The sequence below is a fragment of the Notothenia rossii genome, assembly GCF_949606895.1.
Source record: "Notothenia rossii genome assembly, chromosome: 2".
NCBI classification, from domain to species: Eukaryota; Metazoa; Chordata; class Actinopteri; order Perciformes; family Nototheniidae; genus Notothenia; species Notothenia rossii.
The window spans coordinates 9,090,787-9,106,115 of record NC_136904.1 but is presented as its reverse complement, the minus strand read 5'-3'; the positions used below and the strand labels follow the sequence as shown (position 1 = coordinate 9,106,115).

The window sequence follows — 15,329 nt, the reverse complement described above, 5'->3', positions numbered from 1 at the left end:
GTTAAAATAATATTTCCTTGACAAACGCTGGCTAACTTTCCAGCATATTTCCCCCTTGGTTATGAGAGTCTGTTAACTCACTCCAGTGTAGTTTGGCCTCTGACCAGTAGAGGGAGGTCATTGATTTATTTCTGCCATGTTACAGCAGGGATCTGCATTTGCCTCCTCTGGGTTCTTGATTATGAGTGATTCTAAAGAAATGTGTCAGTTATTATTTTTAGACAACCGCATAACGCAAGCACAGTGGGCCCTCTGAAGGCTCGTTTATTACCGAGGAGATAAGCGTGTTCCAGCGGCAAGATTCCTCGGGAACAGGTCACCCGCCCTGATTAAAAGTGACTCCACGTCAGGCCATAAATATTTGTCAGCCCACCTTTTGAAAGGCAGGCGAGCCATGGCTTCCCTGCTCGTTTGCCACATGAAAGTGCAAATGGAAACACTTAGGGTTGGGAGCAGCATCAGTCATAGCTGGAATAAGATGGCCAATAAAAAGGGCGTAATTATGATGCTCCATCATTTGACACAGCTCGAGGCGTTGGGCTGTTTGCCTGCATGCTATAAGAGATTGAGAGAAATCCCACCCGTGAATAATGGGACATGTACTTTTATGAGCGTACTGTGTTTAAGAGTGAACTTTGAAAATGTGTGGTCTGTGTGTCCCCTCCCTCCTTCCTCCCTCCCTCCTCCCTCAGCTGTTTACCTTGCTGCTGTAGAGTAAGGAGCGTGTTACGACTCCCCCTCTTCGATGCCTCTTATTGCTCCGCTGTATCAAAGCCAGGTCACGACTGGCATGCAACCCCAACAACAGGGCCTTGTTGTGGGCCGCCTCATGGCCCATGCATTGAGCCTATTCACTTTGTTTGTGATCAACAAACCCATGTTTCACATTTCATTACCTCCATACAATGTATTTTTAAAGGATGTGATTTGATTTACGGGCCATGAGGTTCTCCCCCAGTGTCTTAAATCACTTTTGTTTTTGATCAAGAGCCGTTTGACATAATTCCTTCAAAGCGGTCTTCTGTAATTTTTAGTCGCTCTGCGTACATATGTTTTCGAGGTCAGCATGTTTACAGTAATGATAAGTTCTGTAATCATTAAGATACTTTTCTTGGAGAGGCCTCTGCATTCCTTGGTGTGTCTGCTTGATATATGAGGGCTGTGAGTAACAGAAAGCAGGGCTGATGTAGACATCAGGCAGGTGTGGAGACTCCATTACAGCGAGCAACCATTTGACTTGACCCCAATGTCTAATCCTACAGGAGCTTCACACAGAGAGGCAGGGCCCCAAGCAGAGCCCAGTGGAGACGAGTGCTGTCGACACCATACTGTTACACAGCCCTGCTGAGAGTTTTCCTCCTGCCCGCATGATGCCAATGAAACTAATGTTGTGGAAATACTGAGGCGGAGGAGGCTGTTCATTATAAGTGCTACTGCTACAGCTACTCATTGTGCTGCACACCTATGAAGAAGAGGGGGGGGAAACAGTCAGGTGTAGAGTCTCCAAAAGAGACAAGCTGATGGCTTTACATGCTGACTTCATCTGTCAAATGTGCAGCGGAGTTGGCACAGGAAAATAGAAGTGAGGATATTGGAGACATAAATTGAAGAGAATTGAGAGTGCTGCTGCCTCCCAGAAAGCTGTTGCTGAACATAGTTGCTGTCTGCAGTCCAAATGAAGTGTTCCACCTACTGTATGCAGCTTCACAAAAATACACATATTGTGACACGGCTCTTCTCATCCTAAATCAGCCCTAACCAAGAGCTCGACCTCAAATGTGATTTGTGTCCATGTAATGTGATGTTACTAAATTTATGTCTGTGGCCTGTCTGAATATTTATGTGACTTTTTTTCTAAACCAAAAAACTGCAAACAAACATCATAAAAGAGCATTTTACAGCCTTAGAACGACTGCACAATTAAAAATATTCTTGTTTCTTCTTTAAAAAGCTAAGACCATAAAGACACAGAGTAATGAGAGTTTTGCAACCCAAGGAACTATACTCCAATAAACTTCTGTAATTTGGACTGTTTCTCTTAACAAATAAATCAAACAGTGGAACATAAGAAGACCATACAAAAAGTGCTCTTTATGCAGTATTTAGCCTTTTAGCTTCATTGTAACTCCCAATTTATTTTATAAATACAACTTTAAGATGAGATTTTACAAGAAAATGGATTTGTGTGTGTGGGTTAGAGCTTGAACTCAGATAATTGTGCACAAACACACACTCTGAAAGCTCATATGTGAAACAGAGGTGTGAGGACGGCCCACTGCCATGACTGACAGCAGCAGTAACTCTCAAGCTAGCAGGTGAAAGACCCATGGGTGCAAGCCACAAACGGGACTCACCGTGAGGGAAAGCAGTGGTAGTTCCCTACTGTGTGTGTGTGTGTGTGTGTGTGTGTGTGTGTGTGTGTGTGTGTGTGTGTGTGTGTGTGTGTGTGTGTGTGTGTGTGTGTGTGTGTGTGTGTGTGTGTGTGTGTGTGTGTGTGTGTGTGTGTGTGTGTGTGTGTGTGTGTGTGTGTGTGTGTGTGTGTGTGTGTGTGTGTGTGTGTGTGTGTGTGTGTGTGTATTAGGCAATAGCTCACACAAGTAAAGCTTCTAGTAACATAACAGTTAGTGATTAGTTTAAGCATCTGAAACAGTTTGCTTACAGCTAGCTTAAAAGCAGGTGCCATGTTCTGCCACTAGGGGACTCTCAATCAAAATCATAACACAAGCTTGTTATTGTTATAATCCCTTTATTGTTAATTATTCACATGGTTAAAGAAAACACTGAATACAAATCAATTAGTTTTGTTGGCTACTCAAGATAAAGCCATCAGATGACTAACATTCTTCATCCACTTGAGATACATAGTTAAAAATGGCTAGAACCGAAAATGTGTATCATCAAAATATGGCTTCAACTAAATGACATTTTAATCAACATTTTAATTCAAACTGAATTTTACTTTGCTAAAAGAAAACAAGCATATTTCTCTAAGTTTAAAACTTTTTGACAACATTTCTAATGCATTACTTAACGGCAAAAACAAAAAGCTGATAACAACAAAAGTAACTTCCTTACACTTTCTGCATCCGGCTCACATGAAGCAGCATCAGCTATAACTGTTGGTTCATGTTATTGTTCATATTCTCTTGACTTGTAGCTCTGTTTTGGTCTCCACTATTATGCAATTATAATTGTTTACCAGCAAGTCACTAACTTGTGTTTGCCCTCTGGTCATGAACAGGGGATTTATGAGAATACATACATTGACTTGAGTAGCCGAGACTCCTCTATAATCTACTGTAATGTAGGTATGTTAACATGCGCCACTTTAGCCAAAACACTCTGACTATATTTATTATTCTAGTGTCAAAACACTGCCTCTCTCATTACCAGCCTGACCTCCACTTTCATGTTATTCATAGAACTGTGCATTATATTTCATAACTAAAAATGTGTTTCGACTCTAGCGTTATGGCTTGTAGAGACTTTAAAATGTGAGATCTTTGACTGTTTTGTGGTCAGGCTTTGACACGATACGCCCTGTTTAAAAGTCAAATGGAGACTCAACAGCAGACGTTAAAGGCCAACAGATGCCCTACATGAAGGGGAAGAAAAACAGAAGGAGCCAGCGAGATTAAAAATGAGATGCAGGGGATTATTAAAGGGCATTCAAATGACACAGGAGATTATTCTATGGTGGGGACGCCAACCTAAGGTCAGCAACAGAAAACTGCCAGGCGAGCACACAAACATGAAAGAACAAACGAGAAAACCGGAGCGTACACAGTTTAGCACTGCATGGGTACAATGTGGGGATTCAGGCCCTAAACACGGAAGCTCCTCTGAAGCTGGCATGCAGTAAGAATCGGGTCTCCTTTCGGGTTGGGTTTTTAGTATGTGATGGTGGCTTATTGACCTTACTATTTAAGTGTATGTTCAACGTAAACATGGTCATCTTCACTTATATAATCCCCTGAGTACCATTTGCACCCCTTCCAGTTGTTGGTCCGACAGTGACCTTGCACTTTGGTTTACCGGTGGAATTGACACAAGAGGAGAGTGGTTTGGCAAGCAGCAGAAGCCATAAGCTTGAGCTAGGAGCTAGCCACCCTATTTGCAATCAGGCAGTAACAGACTGTGAGTGAACAGAGTTGGTAGACGAAAAGAAACTTTGGTTAAAAGTCTTTACTCCTACTCTTAACATGCCAGAGCTCAAGAGTCTTCTTACTCTATGGTTTACAAAACAAACAAGGCCTTGGGAAACACACTTACATCACTTTGTGCCATGCTCCATCCTGGTTCATTGGGGTCCAGGTGGGGGACACTTCCTCCCTTCTCTGGCCATTCCACCAAGATCATAATTGTCTTTGACAAAACTCATTAGCAGAGACCTTGTAGCAACATCGGCAATCAGAAATTCCATGGAGGGAGACATGCACAGGAACAATGTCCCACACACATTTCATTGCGCCTTTTGACAAAATGTAATGAAGTGTGTATATTGTCCCCCTCATCTGAACTCTGAGCCACCGGTACAAAGACTTTGTTTTATGAGCCTTAGCGGCCCAGCGTGGGACACATCAAATGGCACCTCCATGCTGCCTCTTTTGTCAGACTAGAGGGCAAATTATTGTTTGAGATGTTGTTGTTGTTGTTGTTTTGGCTCCCATTCATACGTATTCGAGGCCGTTGCTATCAGAATCATTCTTATTCATTTACGTCGCAGGAACATGCTCATTAAGTGGGGTCCTGAATGTAAAGTGCATGTGATGGATGTTCCTGACAGTGCTTTGTCAGAAGTTAACCCCTCATTGACCTACAGTATTATATCGCACAACATACCACAGTAGCAGTCATTGTTAGACTGGGCTCAGCCCCTTCAGAGCCTGATTAGGAGGCAATGCAAGATTAATAAATGCATAAAACCAAGACATATGATGCTTCTACATCTTTCCGATGAAACTTAAGATGTACAAACTTATCTCTGACTCATAAGGATCTCACTTGTGTAAGCCTATATTTGACATGTTGTAGATCTTTGTACAGTATAAGGAGCAAGCTGACACCACCTTACAAGATGTGTAGTAGCAAAAATAAATAGAAAACAATTTGTCAGTAGATTTTTTGGTTTTCGCTCCCAATTGTATATAAATTAAATTCAATATCAATCTCTTCACTCCAAAAAGATTGAGCTACAAAAACGTAATTATATAGCAAACAGTTGAATCTGATGTAAGGAAGCATGGATCATATGTTTAATTTCTCAAATACAACTTTGACTTTCTTTCAATGCCATAATTCAGATTTTAGAATTGATTTCCTGTTTTGTGTGAGGGATTGAAACAACATTTGTGCATCGCGACAATATAAATGTTAAGGATGACCAACATAATAAAAAGCTAAATATATATAAAGTTTCTGAAGTTATTGAATGATGTGAGTTTTATCTTTGTTTGAAAAGTAAGGGGTGAAGAGTCTAATTAGTTTAGAATGATATTGATGTTATTTTATTGAGTGTTATGTGTCTCAAACATTGACTTTAAATGAACACCTGTCACTTCTCAGTCAGTTGGCCGTTGACTTGAAAAGAGCACAGCAAACGGCACGTTGGCCCAAAAAAAGATCAGTGCCCCGGGACAGTATTGGGGGGGGCATGTGTCTTTCTATTAAGACACATAAAGAATGGTTGCAGATTAATAATGTCAAACCCATTCCAGTCTTCATGTTTACCAGGGCTTGTTTTTCTTTTTTTGTGTTGCATATTTGTGCCTCGTTCACAGATTATCTAAAATCTGTTTTGGATTATGTGAACATGCTCTCATCGGCACCCGGTCTCTCCCCCCCCCCCCCCCCCCCCCCCTCCCTGGTGAAAAATGTAATTTACCAGGAGGAGAGCATGGGGAGAGCTCAGTTGTGCATAGGCTACCTAAGGAAATGATTATCCTTTATCTTTGCAGTTTGCCACAGATTTCAAGTCTCGCCTCAGATTAAAGATGTCAGATTAAGGATGTCTTGTGTTTTTCCTCTCCCCCTTTTCATACTTCCACCTAAAACCCCACCACAATTCACTTTTCCTCACTTTCACTTTAGGTTATTTCATTTAATGTTGTTTTTCTCACAATATCATAGAGGTGCTTTCTGACCCATTGCATCCAGGCAGCCTCCACTCACAGCTTCCTGTCTCTTGACTGTTTTCTGCTCTGCGCAGCTCCTTCGGCCATATGTAAAACACTGTATAGGACAGACTAATTGACCTGTTAGCTGCGTCAGGCATAAGCTGCTATATGAGCCCATCATGGCCATTATCTATGCTTTTCCCCAGGTACTTTGCCATGGTGGTAATCCCATTGCGCATGCATCATTACCTCCAATAGCAAAAGGCAGCGTTTCTTTACAGCCCACGATTTAATTAAATTTGGTTGTAAATATTTGATACACACCTAGCCTACATTTTAACGTAAAGAGCATCGCATCAGGCGTCATGACTGATTAGTGTTGATGAGGGGGGGGGGGGGGAAGAGGAGAGAGGCCCCCTGTTAGCAGCTTGTCATTAACAGATGGACTGTTACAGAACTGCCTGACTCACCAAGAGCTGTCATTCTGCCTCACATCAGGTGGACTGCACCGGTTTCCTTTAAAATTCTGTTCTTATCTTTATGTTTTTCAGTCATTTAGTAAAACATTTAATCAACTGTAAAGGATGCCAATTGTTTTTAATGTGTCCTCTTGCTCATGACAGGATATAATGAATCAGGGAGATTCAGACCTTAGAAAGTAGGCCTAGGCAATATTAATATACAGTATATATTTTTTTAGCCCTCATATTTATTAGGTTTCAGATTAGCACAGATAGACAAAATTAAACTGGAAAAAAATCTAAGTAAGCCTAAAATATTATTCCTGACCTTCCTCATCCTCACCATGTAGATTCTGCAGGATTTACCAAGCTCCCTGTAGTACTTACGGCCAACCCAAGGACACACAGGCTGACCACAGCGCCTCTGAATACAGCCTGAATTGCCCTAATACCGAAAATACTTTTATTACAAGCATAATCCCACAAGTGAAGTATGGCCCCAAATGACGTTTTTCTTTTATGCCAGGCTGTGGACTTTTTACAGGTAATGTTTCTGTGGAGGTCTGAAATCAAATGTATACAATATAAATATTTTCCAGTTGATGTCATAATGACGCTCTAGTTTGAGGAATAACAACGGGAGATCAACTCAGAAAGGGAACAGAAAGGTCAGGGAAATTATTGATTCAAAAATAACATTTAAAAAAAATAAAATATGTAAGGAAAACCTTCCTCCTTTGCTCAGAAGTTGTTCACAACTCCTCGGTATTTTACATCATTTGCTTTTTAAAGTAGCCTAATACATTTCAAGGCTTGTCAAACTCGATTTTTGCTGTATTTTTTGCGCAATATTGTGCGTCAAAATCAATATCCTTACCGCAATTAGTTATAATAACACAACGTTATACACCATAACGAGATGGACTATACTCAAAACAGTCAAATCAAAGGGACTTTGATGGACCATGTGAATTTCTGTGCCGGGTTTGATCCTACAAATGACCTTTTAATTAACACAATGTTAAGTTAGTGCAGCGGCTCGCTACACAGGGGACAAAGCAGCATTCATCCTATGTTCCTGCCTCAGTGCCCGGCCTGAACAGTAACAAAGTGTTCGATGCCACTACTGATTAGATGTTGACAATGGAGAGATGATGTCCCCCTTTCTTCCGCAACTTGTGGATTTCACTCACGTCCTCCTCTGAATTATGACCTTCCCTCGGCGCTGCGGATCTGCGCGCGAGTCAAGATGCTAAACTTTGATCAAATGCACTTCCGCAACTCCTTTAATTGGCTCTCTAAATAACCATGACACAGACAAGGAAAGCTCTTGGAAAAAAATGTATTCTTAGAAAAGAAATGCCATGATAGGCAAACACAGAAGAAGCTCACATTTTGTTAACACAATGACAAACATCCTCCAGGTCCACGCGCAACACAGGGGATCCGGTCCTTATATGGTCATCTCTAAAATCCGTCTCTTTTACAACAGGCAAAATGACACGAAGCCACATTAAAACGCAACATGTAACGAATACTCAAAGAAGGTACAAATTCAACCGATAAACACGCCATATAATAAACAGACAACATTACAAAATAATAAATACACAGATAAATAAATAGGTTTGCTACACTACAAGATTGCCATACACAAATTCGGCCGTTTTTTTTATTCGGCCATTCCCACCTTTGCATCTAGATTTTTTTTGCATAAAGTCTTTTACACGATAAAAACAAAGTTGTGCAAAATGATAGCCACGTCCACAGTTTGACTGCAGCAGCAGCAGCAGGTAGCTCCCATGTGTCTTATTGAGGCCACCACTCGGCCAGTGTGTCCTTTAGTGCATATATCATTAATGTCCAATTATTTATTGTGGTACAGTATCCAGGAATCTAGGTGAAAAAAATACAGCAAAAATTAGACAAATAAGCTCTAAAAATCAATATATAGGCTTAATTATAAGGTATTTAATTTCAAGTTGATTGCAGAAGAAATTGTTATATTTTTCCTTTTTCACTTTTGACATCAGGTATATTAGGAAAAATCACTTTAACCTTGCAATCATTATATTTTGATAGAATTCAATTACATTTTAGCAAGAAAAGTGAGTATCCATGTGTCCTTGTTTACATGTGAGTGTTTAATGCAGTTTTGTGCCCCATGTTCGTGTTGTGTGTGTGTGTGTGTGTGTGTGTGTGTGTGTGTGTGTGTGTGTGTGTGTGTGTGTGTGTGTGTGTGTGTGTGTGTGTGTGTGTGTGTTTGTGTGTGTGCTCTCTGTTTTCTTCCAGTTCATTGCAGACTCTCACCTGCTTCACCTCTTCATCACTGGTCTGAACGCAGTGACCTTGTCATCCTGCACGGTCCCGCAGGCTTCACTGAGGTCAGACGACTGTGTCTCTGCTTTGCCACCAGAGAACCCTACACACCCAAATTAAAGCATATCCACATGTAAGAATGTTGACAGAATATGTCCCCTCACTTGCTAACCTTAAATGTGCTTTCATCCAGCAACACACATTTGGTGACATGCTCTTGAATTGCTGCCTACTTCACAGAAAACATCTAAATATGAAAGAATTTGCTCCCTTTTAATGTGGTATTGTAGATTTGAGATGACATACCTTCAATAGTGGAATACTGACATGTGTCTGGGAGTGCAGAGTAGGATGAACAGTGCAGTTGGAGGTCCTTGTGACTGTAGCTGCTAGTGCCATAGACTTTAGAGTGCAAGGATAAACCCTCAGCGAAGGGGCTCTCAGTATTGGTGACACCGCCAGATTCATGGAGGCCTCTCATACCCCCACACTGTCCAGTTAGAGTGCCGGTAAGCCTGGGGCTCTGGAGCTGGCAGTCCCCGGTTGTGTTGCCTGTCCTCAGCTCCGAGCCGTGCTGCTGGGGGCTCAGAATGACCCCCGAAGCCGCCGTACGAGCCAGAGACCAAATCCGAGGCTTATCTGATGCTTCAAAGTGAGACAGGGACAACGTTCCCCCCGTTGAGGAAGGTGCCTTGGACCCGACAGGATCCAGGAAGTCAGACGGAAGAGGGGGGAGGCTGGTAACACCTTTTATGGCGCAGGGGAACGCGTGGAAGCTGTTAGTTAAACTCAGGTGGAGCTCTGAGTTGCAGTCTCTCTTTTGGGGGGGTCCGGAGAGCGCCATGACCCTCTGGAGGTCCTGCTCGTCTGCAGCCCCCTTTTCACAGTCGCTGTCCAGCTTTTCACAGTCATCGTCGTCCATGTCCTCCAGGTCACTCAGACGCAGATCCTTCTCCTCCTTGCAATCACTGGAGTCTGCATGGACGAAAATAGATGTTAATGAACATTATTTGAAAAGTTTGGGTAAACTCTTAAATACATAGTTTGTTCATAAAATGTTTAAATAAACTTTTTTCTTTCTTCTGTTATTACTTTTTCTGTCCACATTTGGCAGCTGTATTTCACTTTACATAGTGCAAGTGCTTTAGTTTACCAATAATGAAATCAAAACGTAATCCCAAATTACCTTTGGTGAGACAGTCTTCGCTCTTGTTAAAGTCATCCTTCCTGTCATCGTTGGCCTTATTCTTTGGTGACCAGGTCATCTTGTTCTCCTTCTTTAGCCTCCTCCTGGCGTTGGCGAACCAGGTGGACACTTGCGTGAGGGTCATTTTGGTGATGATGGCCAGCATGATCTTCTCTCCTTTAGTGGGGTAGGGGTTCTTCCGGTGCTCGTACAACCATGTTTTTAGGGTGCTAGTAGTTTCACGAGTTGCGTTCTTTCTTCTGGCTGAGCCATTAAAGTCTACTGTCCCGTATCTGGAAAAAAGGACACAGAAAAACACAGAAAGTGGCCATTAGTGGAGGAAGTGAAGGCTATTCACTCAGGAATCCTATATCCGACTCCCTGCTGTTTGAAATATATACTGCTTCGCTGCATGCAGGTAACTGTGTTGAGTTACACTCTGACCTTTGATCTGAATGCAGCATATATCCCCTGTGAAAGGCTGATTGTAATAATCAGAGCTAGAATACTTTTTGGCAGGTCAGCTACACTTATATTTCATAAAGTGGACACACATGAACATAGAATGTACCTGTCGTATTGATACTGTCCCAGTGAGTGGTCGTAAGGATAGTAAGCGGCAGTTTGAGAGATGCCAGAGTGTAAAGTGCCTGAGTTGTCCTTAATGTCATACTGTGGATTCTGTAAAAGACAAAAAGGTTGTTATAGAAATGGAACATTCGTTATTTCTCAGCATTAAATTATAAAGACATCTGTTATTTGTAAGCTCTTAAATCAAATATTAGGCTATCCAAGATTAAACAAATTGCTTTACATGACGTAAATGTGTTTGTTTTTAAAAATAAATTTGAAGCAAAATATGCAATAATGATCTTAGAATGTATATTTATATAACATGTTTAATTATATGTTTTTTTTCACTTCTTTCAGGTACAATTTGCAACATTTGAATGGCCAGCACATTTCTCGCTAACTCCAGGTGTTAGAATAAGAGAGAATAAAAGTAAAGTTACAGCTACACTTCAAAATATAAATCAACAAGTCACAATCCTTTATCCACTCTAAAATCTCACTTAATCAAATTAAACAATTGTTAACTAGGGGTTATGTATTTTATAATATTTAAATGCTGATTTTCCAAAACCACCTGAGCCAAGGAAACAATAGTAGATTTATATTTATGATAACAAAATTACATTTGATTGCAGTAATACAACTTTACTCTCCATTGCGTCTACAATTCCTCCCCTCACCTGAGTGACAGGATTTTAGACTCGCTTTTAAGGGGAAGAAGATAAGACCACCGGATTAAACGGCATGTCAAGACGGATACGTTTGTGGAAGAACATTGATGAACAAAACCCGGTTGATCGATCAGCCTGAGCCACCCTCCCCCCTTTACGCATCAGAAGTGAGCCCACCAGAGTGGAGTAGATAGCGGATGGGTCGGTGCTGTAGGGGAAGTAGTTGGCGTAGTTCTGGGTGGCGGCAGCCGCTGCGGCGTATGGAGAGCTGTACATCCCCAGCGCCGCGTTGAGCTCCGTCCGGCTGCTCGCCAGGATCCGGTTCTCGTAGGACGGGCAGCAGAAGGAGGCGGCGGTGGCGGCAGTCTGGGAGCCGGCTGTCCCGTCAGAGACCGACCTGGAAATCGAATCGCAGCAAGTCGTACTGGGGTTTGCCGACACGAAAAACTGCATGAAGAGAATCGTGGATAGACATGGTCATTGGGTGTTTCTGCTCTTATCTGGATGCCTGTGACAACTCTGAAGTGACTGTGGGTGATGCACTGCATAACGATATCTGTTTATCTGTATTCAAGTTGCTCGGTTAGTTTAGAATTGAGCATTTGAATTTAAAAAAAGAGTTAAATTGTGCTTTAAGTTAAATTATCCTGATCACGTGTCCTTATCTTGACTTTTAACCTGCCTTCATTCAAGGTAAGTCACTTTTTAGAGAATGATGTGATGAGAGAAAGTAGTTTACATTGTGAGCACGTGCAATAAGGGATACCATCTAATTGTTATGTTTCATGTACACATACATGGATATTAAAATGTGCGCAATCTGTGCGTAAAAGTGAAAGTGCTGTGGTTTATCATTGGATCAAAATAAGATAACAATCTGAGCTGATAGCCCTTTACAAGTAAACTATAGGTACATACATTTTTTTTACATTTTTGAATATATATATACATTGTACTGGAAATAAAAAATATTATCTATAAAAGTTTGGTGACAACTTTTTTGCTGAGAGTAACTTGTGTCCTCTGATCGTGTTGAACTTCTTCCAACTTGTCATTTGGCGCACTCATAGTGTCTTAAAATCTAAATGAATCACTCTAATTGAGTTTTAAAAGCTCCCCAGATAATGCACGGTGTTTAACATCCCACGCTTCCCATACAAATAGAAAGTTTGCGAATGTGTGCAGCCCAATTACTCCTCGTAGTGAGCAATAGGTGACATTCATCTCTATTGTCATCAGAAAAACACGTGAGTTCATTCATAATTCAGTGTAATTGGACACGGGTGCGTGTTTATCGATATTTGGTTCCACAACAAAAGCACCACACGAAAATATCTGTCAAAGCAGCCACTCAGTCATTATTATTTCCTACAGAGAAAAAGGTGCTCTGACTATAGTAAAATACAAGAAAAATACACACAGAAAAAAAGCCAATAGTGTGTGTGTATATACACAACACTTAGGAGAAATAAAAAGCAAAGAGGCTTACCTGTGAAGTTGCATTGTAAGGATATCCAAATTGCGAGAAAGACATAGCTGCTTCTTTTGTTACCATCAGCAATAATCTTCACCCTTGATCGATTGCAACCAATTCCTACTTCAAATCCACCGTCTTACACACATTTCCACGCACGGCCTTTCGCTCAATAATAGATGACTTCACTCATAGGAGGGAGACTTTAGGATGGCACCAGCTGCAGATTGTTTTATATGAATGAATAATCCCCCCAAAGGACCCGATAAGAAATTAAATTAAGCGTCATTAAGTGCAACAAAAAAATTGTTGTTGTGTTAGCTGAAGGAGGCTTAAAGGATAACGTAAGACTTGCAAGATATGGACTCTGCTTGTGCTATTATTTGTGGCTCTATAGTTCTTTAGCATTCATCCATGCAAGGGTATCAGCGTGACGTCACTGTAATCCCGGAACGGCAGGGTACCAAGGATAGAATAATGTCTTTGCCAATCACATCCAACGCAGGATTTTCTTAAGGTGCACTGTACACAGCCTGTTCCCCTTTTGTAATGGAATTGTTCACCGATTTGCTGAGATAACGTCCCGGAAAGCTGCATTATGTTCAACGTTATTGAATTTTAGCAGGGTTACATGAGGAAACCCCTTGTAAAGATAAATGAATTAGAAAAAGAGACTTTGACATTTTAATTTTTTGGCATTCTTGTGAGATATTACGATTTTGTTCAGCACCAGAAATGTTTTGCGCATGCAAACAGGAATCAATTAAGCATTTAAACAAAAAAAGATTGTGATTTCAAATATTTTCTATTATATTTATTTTCAATCTACCCCAATACAACTGGTTGAAGAAGCACATTTAAGACTTGTTTTCTTTTTCTCGACCTATGTTCGCCTCTCGCTCTCTGGCCAGAGGTCCATCCCGGAGTTAATGACGATTATGTTTCTATCTTTCTCTATTAGAGAGGGGCAGTCCCAGCAGGAACGGTTAGAAGGGTTTTTGGCAGGTCAATAGACCAGTGATTGATGCGCGCCTGGAGACCTACGTGACCATTACGCGTAATGCGTAATTGTATCAATTAACAAATGGATACATGCCCTTGTTTAACCAACGAGTAACAAAGTGAAAATATGCCTTAGAGGTGAAATCCGAAGAGCTATGCTGGGGAAAGAAAAGACAGTGGAAGCCCTGCTCTCCAGTCTAATTAAATATCTGTGGAAGGGGGCGACGAGAATTGCATTTTAATTGAATGATGCTCACTTGAAAGATGGGTAAGGAATGATGCTGCCTCACAGTGAATGAAACGAGAAATCATTTTAAGCCTTATTAGATCAGCAGCTCAACCATCACCAGTTTTCTCCCTCTCTTCCATAAACATAAACAAGCTGTGCCCCCTCCCCGTCCGATGTTGAGCTTCGACAGGGAAGGGGTGGGGGTGTCGTATTTCCCATACACACTATATTTGTATTGACAATGACAGTCATGATCAGTCCTCCTCAGTCATACGATCCGCCTGTTTCTGATTATCTAAGGCTGTGTAAGGTTCCTGTTGTCACGACTGATACCTTGTGCCACATTTCCCGGTGCCCTGCCGACCTGATGTATGGCGTTTCATCCCTTGGAGACGCTTCTGCTATTATGGGCTTCCTCTCAGAGGGGCGCTAAAGAGCCACGTGAAGGAGTTGGAGATCTCCCGTGAAGAGATTTTCCTCCGAGATAAAGTGGACACAGTGGTCAGAGTCCAGGTTTTGGAAAGTGCCCGGGCAATACACACTTGTTCAACAGCAACTCTCTTTCAGACACACACACGCGCGCGCACACACACCACAGCACTTTTTTATGACAAGTGCTTATTATGACAGGCAACTAAGTTACAGCAGGGAACTTGTTGCTTGGTCCCCAAAACATACAAGTATTCCCCATGTTACCAACTGTATAAAACCTATGTGTAAGAATTATCTTTGAAAACAATTTTTCTGAAATGTATTAAAAACGTTTTTTTCATCAACTTGTTGATTCTTTCAACGTTCAATTCCAGTATTCTCACTTGCCAATATTCTAATAAAGAACCAGGCTTATGCTGCAATAACATATTTTATGTTCCCAAAACTCACTCAAAACAGGGGACAGTGCAAATGGCTAATAATCAAATACATCTACAACTAAAAGAGGCGAGCCGGCTTGATTATTATATAACTATTTTCATTTTTATTATTTTGGCATACATTTAAATATTCTGAGTACAAAGCGCAAAAAGACACCGTAATGTGTTTGGCTTTACTGTGTTCCTAATATCTAAACTGGCAAAACAATCTACTTTTCACAAGATCAGAAAAACAACGCTGTTTTGTCTTTGTGACAATGCCATTTTTAGATAATCCAATGTGATTTTTTATTTCTTTTATTGAGTTTAAAGTAGGATCTTTTTTTCATCCCCTGCTCTTAATCCTTCAGTTTATCTGAAAAATCTGAATCACACAATTATGGAGACATGGTTTTAGATGTACAGTGGCAAGAGTTCAAATCAGAA

General features: G+C 41.1%; 1 protein-coding gene and 1 long non-coding RNA gene across 3 annotated transcripts in view; one reads left to right on the top strand and one right to left on the bottom strand.

The window, feature by feature from the left end:
• LOC307030534 overlaps nucleotides 1-11,635 on the top strand; it is a 45,471-nt gene extending 33,836 nt beyond the window's left edge. The window contains exons 2-3 of the long non-coding RNA XR_013805682.1: nucleotides 8,870-9,029; nucleotides 11,013-11,635. This is a non-coding gene — a long non-coding RNA (uncharacterized lncRNA). The remainder of the gene's footprint in view (nucleotides 1-8,869; nucleotides 9,030-11,012) is intronic.
• On the bottom strand, nucleotides 7,960-13,125 carry irx6a (iroquois homeobox 6a). 2 transcript variants are annotated; one of them, XM_079667026.1, is made up of 7 exons: nucleotides 12,816-13,125; nucleotides 11,504-11,773; nucleotides 10,654-10,763; nucleotides 10,083-10,375; nucleotides 9,203-9,871; nucleotides 8,888-8,999; nucleotides 7,960-8,473 (listed from the first exon to the last, which is right to left on the bottom strand). In XM_079667026.1, exons 1-6 carry the CDS (start codon nucleotides 12,879-12,881, stop codon nucleotides 8,893-8,895), a joined length of 1,515 nt encoding a protein of 504 aa, XP_079523152.1. In that variant the 5' UTR covers nucleotides 12,882-13,125; the 3' UTR covers nucleotides 7,960-8,473; nucleotides 8,888-8,892. The 2 variants fall into 2 exon arrangements, with proteins under 2 accessions (XP_079523152.1, XP_079523153.1); XM_079667027.1 differs by having other exon boundaries at nucleotides 11,504-11,723.
• Nucleotides 13,126-15,329: the final 2,204 nt, after the last annotated feature.